The following is a 7,592-nucleotide window of genomic DNA, read 5'->3' as shown; positions in this document are numbered from 1 at the left end:
TTCACTTGGTATCAGAACCAAGTAAACTCTAACCCTACGACTCAATAAAATTTCTATCGCCGATCTTAACAACCCCCACGACCTAAACCTTAATCTTCATTCAAATTAGAAGACTTCAGAGCTACAATAGCCACCTTCACCACTCAACAAACAACAATTAATAACTCTCACAAGTTTGCTTTTACTTTCCCATCCACAAACAAAGGGTATTGGAAGACTATGATTGAACCCTTTCTTGTTTCTAATAACTTGTTCGGATATACAGATGGTTCCATACAGTGTCCAGAGAGAAAGGTTGGAACTTGATAAACAATCGTGGATAGCACTAGTTATCCATGTTGGATAGCTAATGATGCCCACATCCACACGATCATGGGTTGATATAGTATACATGCCGGGCTAGCCCGGGATGCCCCTCAAAAAATTCCAGTAGTGTAATTTTTTTCGGAATTTTTTTTAGTATTGTATATTATGCGATTTTTTTTTGTTGGGGATACCCCTTCACTTTGATCCTGGCTCCACCACTGCACATGATTATTATATCTACCATATCAGAGGCTTCGTTTCAACATGTACAAGGTACTACCTCTCGAGATCTGTGGCTTGCATTAGAACGAGCTCACTACAAGAAAAAACAGATATTTTTAGGGAATGTTGCTATGGAACGTATTTATGTTGTTATTCTGCAACAGATGATGCTATGGAATGACGTTCCATAGCTAATTTGCTACCATATTTTCTACAAAGTTAATTTTGGTAGCGAACACGGGAATTGCTATGGAAACTATTACCAACTTGAAATTCGTTAGTATATTGTTACTAATATTTTTATGAAAAAAACCATTCGTTGCAAAGTTGCAACGAACTTTTTTACAAAAATACTTTCTGTTGTAATTTTGCTACGAAATTAAATACCGTGGTTATTTTGCTATGGAAGTAGCATTCATAACTATTTACCTATGAAATTGTGGTATTGAATATTATTTTCGTTGCTTGTTTTTTTATGGAAAAAACTCTAGCTATGTTGTTAGAATTTTGTTGCGAAATTAGACTCCATCAATTTTGACCTACAACCACATTTTTCTCAAAATAGTTTTGCCATATTTTTGAAAAAAATGTGACGATTTCGTATATATATATATATATATATATATATATATATATATATATATATATATATATATATATATATATAGTACGATGGGTGGGTCTTTTTTGTTTTTGTTTTATTTTTATTTTATTTTTATATTAATAAAATAGTAATAGAAAAACAAAAATATAGAAAAAAAATTAAAAGGGCAAAATTGTCATTTTAAGTTTATCAATGACCAAAACCACGAAAAATTACAGATTTTGGACCTTTCATGCAAGTCAAAAACTTTTTGAACTCTATTTATAATTTTTAGCAAACCATAAGAACCAATTATTCAGTTTGCTCAACTTTTTAATAGAAATCCATTACATTATCAATTGTAATAAACTTATTGGAAGTGCAAACATACGAATGATATATTCAACATAAGAAACAGACATCAAACTTTGCGATTGTTACTTAGAGAACCTCATTAGAAAGCCACTTTGTAAACATGTTTAAACTTTCTTTAGGTTTGTAATTGTAATAAACTTATTGGAAGTACAAGCATACGAATGATATATGCAACATAAGAAACAAACATCAAACTTTGCGATTGTTACTTAGAGAACCTCATTAGAAAGCCACTTCGTAAACATGTTTAAACTTTCTTTAGGTTTGTACTCCGGAGCTGTATGACCTGCTCCCTTTAACAACATAAAAATGTGACCTAAAATGTCAATATCATCACTAAAACAATAAAATGCTTATTTTTCTAATGAATATTGAAAACTTTATTGTTTAAAACATTTAAAGGTTTATCAACAAAATTATGATGAAATTAATATATAAATTTTGTTACATGTAGAAAATTCTTAGTCTTTTTACAATGTTAAGCATTACAATTATGATAATGACAACATAGTGAAATGAAAGATTTCAAGAAAGATTTCTGACCTTTATAGTGGAAAATACTAAGTTGTATCGGTGGTTTGAATATTTCACGGTGTATCTATATGAAAAAAAAACAAAAAACAAAAAACAATAAAACCATAGTGTTCACATGTTACACATTTTAGGATTAATTTTAATCATAGCAAATCATGTTTCTACTAATGAAAATTTAACTAACCCGACTATTTGTTCTTCCACAAACCAAGGTCGCCATCCGTCTATGATTGATAAATTTAGTGATTTAATCCAATTCAATGTACTCAAATATGGAACAGTTGTGTCGTGGTCTCCACTGCTCAAACATAAACATAAGTTTTTTAATTGTAAAATAGGATGACTTAGACAAACCTTCGCAAAGATAGGATAGTTTGATATCGATTTGTAAAAATAGGATATATTGAGAAATTGTCCCACAATGTCGTGTAAATATTAAAGTGCAACCCTTCTCATTTTTATTTTTTAAACTTAAATTTACATTATATATATATATATATATATATATATATATATATATATATATATATATATATATACCTCTTCTAATAAACAAAACCTAAATATGACACATGTCATCTTCTACACCTCTCCTAGCCACTTGTCATCCTCTCTACACTCTCTTTTCTTATTCTCCCGTATTGCTTACCCATGAATTGTTCCTAGAAATCAGCCCTTGAAATTAACAACTATTAACTAATTCCAATCAATCAGACATTAAATCAGCAAAATTATGTTATTTCAAAAAATTTAAACTGATTCCCTAATCACTTCCCATCTTATATACCTCAGTAATTATGGATGTTACAACTCTTCTTCGTCAGAACAACAGAATACTCCATGACTCTACTTCACTTGTTATAGATTGTTATAGATCTATGATCTCCTTTGATAAACTTCACTGTTCTCTCTAGATCTAAGATTTACGCTTCCAAATCTAGTGTCCCGTTACTCTCTGCCGCCAGATTTGAAGCCTAAACGATCATCATTGCTCATCTACTCCAGATTCGCCTTGAACCAACACACGACCACCACAGAAGGCCGTCACTGCCATCTTTAATACCGAATATGTTTAGATCTAATCAGATCTAAGAATTTGGTTATATTTCATAAAGGATTTTGTTACATTCTAGCAAAAACATCACATCTCCACCGTTGCTGACGTCTCCCGGCATCGTTGATCTTTTCTCAAGTTGTTTGATGTTCAAATCATGTTAGATTTTATGTGTATGGTGATTAGAGATCTGATGTGTGTTATGCACATAATGTGTTTGATAAAATGTTTCATCTTGTGTTTTCTTCTTTGATTTGTTATCTGGTAAAAAAAATTTATAGATAAAAGTTCTAAAACAATGTGCACACAAGGTACTTGAAGAAATATCTTAATGAAAAGATTATATATTTTCACTTGTGAATGATTATCTGAAGTAGTTTGTTAAGTTGTGAATTAGTGTCTGAACTAGTCTTTTAAGCTATGAATATTGTTTTAATTTCTCATTAATTTGTTGTTTACTTTTGTTAATCTCATCTTTAACTCATATTAAGTTGTGAATCCAAGTTTGTTTTCTTAGTTGCTATAATATTTGCATAAAATTGTTATTTACAATTTATGTTTTATAATTGTTAGAATTTTGAATGTGTTATTCTACCAGTGTTTCTCAAATAATACAAATTTAGAATTTTTTAAGTTGTGAATTGTGATATTATAATGTTTCAACAATTGTTAGTTATGGTAAAGTAAGTTTTAACTATGAATGAATTAATATGTTTTTAAGTTGTAACTACTATGAATAAGAGTCCTGAACTGTTTTAATAAACTGTGAATGAGAGTCCTAAAATGCTCTATTAAATTGTGAATTTATGTAGTGTACACAAGGTGCTTGATGAAATGATTCGAAAAAATCAAGTATGTTTTTAAGCTCTAAATATTGTGAATGAGAGTCCTAAACAACTTTATTAAATCGTGAATTAATGTCTTGAAATGTAAGTTTTAAGTTAACAATATGACTGTGAATGTATAATGTTTGTGTATTAATATTTGAATTTATTATATTAAGCTGTGAATTTTGTGTATTATGCTTCGAATTGACTGTATTGAATTGTTGTAAATTAAATGTATTAAATTGTGAATTGTTTGTATTAAGCTATGAAATGATTGTATTAAGTTGTGATTTTTTTATCCATTCTTTATTTTCTTTTGAAATATGAGACGAGAAAAACATTATACACATATATGAATTAATCTAATTTTGAAGGAAGTATGTAAAATTCAAATTATGAATATTTATGTAAATAGACTTTGAAAGGAACACTAGTCTATCTAAATGTATATATGTAAGTTTTAATTTGAGAATATAAATGTGAATGTATAATTTTTTTGCATGAAACTGTGAATTTATTATATTAAGATGTAAATTTTGTATACTAAACTGTGAATTGGCTGTACTAAACTTTGACTTTTTAATGAATATTTGTTAAAATATGAATGATTTATGTATAAATGTTTATATTCGTTTTCTTGTGAATATATTTATTTTTTGTATATTATAAATATGTAAGAATGTATTAATTTTTATAATTATTTTGCATTAAACTCTGAATAAGTGAAATAACTGTTTTGGTAAGCTGTTAATATAGTATTTTAGTTGTTAATTTATGATTTTATATATAGATCTGATTTGGAAGGAATGATAATTGCTATGGTGACACAGGTTGTTGGTGGTAGCATGTGGTAGTTAGTGGTGATAGAGTTTGAGTTTGACTTCATTAAATTTGTAAACTAGTGTATAAATAAATATATTATGTTGTAAAATTATTGTATTAAACTAAAAATAGATTGTATTAAGTTGTATGTTATATATATATATATATATATATATATATATATATATATATATATATATATATATATATATATATATATATATATATATATATATATATATATAGTTAAAATATGACTGTATGTACACATTAACATATTAAGTGTATTAATAAATTAATATGTTTATTAAACTATGAATATGATATTTTAAATTGTAAATATGTCTTATAAACGATATATATATATATATATATATATATATATATATATATATATATATATATATATATATATATATATATATATATATATATATATATAATTTAGAAAAGAGAAAATTGAATTTGTAAAGGCATAATGCTAATTTTTTTTCTTAAATTACATATATTCGGCTGGAAAAATAAAATGATTTATGTTAAAAAGTATTACCAAACAAGTGATGAATACGTTATTTGTTCTATTAAGCTGTAAATACGATTAGAAAATGCTATTGAAATTGATGTTAGTCCGGCGGTGGTTCAGCGACAGTCCGATAACGATCCAACGACGGTCCAATAACAAGTGACAACTAGTGAATGAATATCAAATTTTCTATCTTTGATCATGTGTTAGTATTTCAATCACCTTAGCAGTCGTTCTTTCTCACTTCTCATGAGACCTTACCAAAGTATGAAACCACACTTGGATTTTAGAAATCATACTATATATGTGTATCTTAAAAAAACTTGTGGCTACCATTATTAGAGAACAAGGGAAGTTGTCGGAGTTGATGGGAAGAAGGTGGTGATGGCAATGCACATGATGCACCCATAGGAGGGGGTGATGGTATGTGGGTTGGCCCACTCTAAATCTTTCTTATCGAAAGATATCAATATATAACATATATTTTATTTTATGTTGATTTCTTTAAACACCATATGCATACATAAGTGACTAAGATAGAAAAAAAAAGTTGTAATACCTATATACAAGAGCTCGACATTTTTTATGGACAAGGCGCTGATGATAGGCTATGTTATTCATCACATTGTGTGTGTACGATATAGGTTTTTGGTCTATAAAAAAGATCAAGCTTACATTCCATAAAACCCACTCGATATCGTCAAATTCCTGTGGCCACGAGATTAAAATCATTCTTCATAATTAAGATAAAACATAAATATAATTACTGACTATATAAACTACGGACCTTACGAATGTGAAGAGCCTCTCGCACCTCTTTGCTATTAGCCCATGGTTCGATAAGTAAATAGTTGCAGTCCTGTCAACATGTACATATACAATTCAAAATTTAATGTTTTAAAATGATCATAACCATTATACTTCTAGTGATGAAAATACATAACTTATGCGGTAAATTACACGGATGGCCCCTGTGGTTTCGCACAATCTACGTGTTTTGTTTCTAACAATTTTTTTTTTTTTTTTTTTTAACTTTGATCGTCCCTAATATACAATTTTCAACATACCACATAGACTATTTGTGCAGTTTAATCTAATATATATATATATAGGTTGCAAAAATCGTTTGGCGTTAGTTCGATGGTCGACTGACGATAAACGATTAATCGTACTAGGCGAAAATTAATCGGGGACTCTAAATTATTAATAAAAGTATTTAAAATAAAAATATTCCCTAAAAAGCTAAATATTTGAAAATTTAAAATTTTAAAAATTTGAAATTTTGAAAATTTTAGTATAATATTTTAGAAGTTGTAAACATAAAAATTTGAAAATTTAAAATTTTGGAAGTAGTATTTGAAAATAAAAATTTTTGAATTTTTTTAAAATTTCTCGCCTATGACCACCGACGACCGCCAATGACTGCCAAGGACAGTCAAGCCTGATTTTGACCAATTTCCGTCAAGCATCCTAATCGTAATCGGTTCAAGGCCGCTAAACGATTAATCGGTCGTCAATGTTGATTTTTGCAACACCAATATATATATATATATATATATATATATATATATATATATATATATATATATATATAGAGAGAGAGAGAGAGAGAGAGAGAGGAGAGAGAGAGAGAGAGAGAGAGAGAGAGAGAGAGAGAGAGAGAGAGAGAGAGAGAGAGAGAGAGAGAGAGAGAGAGAGAGAGAGAGAGAGAGAGAGAGAGAGAGAGAGAGAGAGAGAGAGAGAGAGAGAGAGAGAGGTAAAATACACGACACCATGATTTCTGAACTTGATGTAATGACCAAAAATTCAGAGAGGCTTTCTCTATAGATTTAAAGCTCCTGAAGAGATCATAAATCGAAGGGTCACATATAGGCTCCAAAATATGGGCGGTTGATATATTGTCAATACACTGCACGTTGGAATTAAAATAGCATTAGACTGAATAAATATTGGAAGATCTCACTATTAGCTAATAGCTAATTATACAAGTTCGAAGTCTAGTTCATGTACCTTATGGAAATCTTGAAGATCATTTATGCAGGGAGTGTTGTTGGGATCTATATTTAGGTACTCTCCATGGCAATCTTTTTTAGTTCTCTATGAAAATATGAAACTTTTTAATTCCCAATCGTATTGCAATTTTATTTGGTTTAAGAATAAAAAGCTAGTAAAGGTGTTGGAAAACGTTATTCACATCCTTATTGTGTATACGGAAAATTTAATTTTTTTTTATTTACCTTGTAGAGTGCATCTGATAAGAGTGCCATATGATGGGCATATTGGACTCTTGAATTGATTTCACCAAGTGTATCTGTTCCAGGATTACCAAGCACATACCCCTAATAT

The 7,592-nt window shown here is 28.8% G+C and overlaps 1 protein-coding gene across 1 annotated transcript in view; it reads right to left on the bottom strand.

The window, feature by feature from the left end:
• Positions 1–1,489: 1,489 nt before the first annotated feature.
• The window catches only part of LOC111891375 (serine carboxypeptidase-like 13), a 12,993-nt gene continuing 6,890 nt past the window's right edge, over positions 1,490–7,592 (bottom strand). The window contains exons 7-14 of the mRNA XM_052771177.1: positions 7,484–7,585; positions 7,257–7,343; positions 7,012–7,155; positions 6,034–6,105; positions 5,806–5,954; positions 2,205–2,318; positions 2,030–2,084; positions 1,490–1,779 (exon numbers count right to left, since the gene is read on the bottom strand). Of these exons, the coding sequence (XP_052627137.1) occupies positions 1,696–1,779; positions 2,030–2,084; positions 2,205–2,318; positions 5,806–5,954; positions 6,034–6,105; positions 7,012–7,155; positions 7,257–7,343; positions 7,484–7,585 (807 nt within the window). The 3' untranslated portion in view covers positions 1,490–1,695. The remainder of the gene's footprint in view (positions 1,780–2,029; positions 2,085–2,204; positions 2,319–5,805; positions 5,955–6,033; positions 6,106–7,011; positions 7,156–7,256; positions 7,344–7,483; positions 7,586–7,592) is intronic.

Source organism: Lactuca sativa, chromosome 4 (genome assembly GCF_002870075.4).
Source record: "Lactuca sativa cultivar Salinas chromosome 4, Lsat_Salinas_v11, whole genome shotgun sequence".
Lineage (NCBI taxonomy): Eukaryota > Viridiplantae > Streptophyta > Magnoliopsida > Asterales > Asteraceae > Lactuca > Lactuca sativa.
The sequence above is the reverse complement of the archived record's forward strand: the minus strand, read 5'-3'. Positions and strand labels throughout refer to the sequence as shown.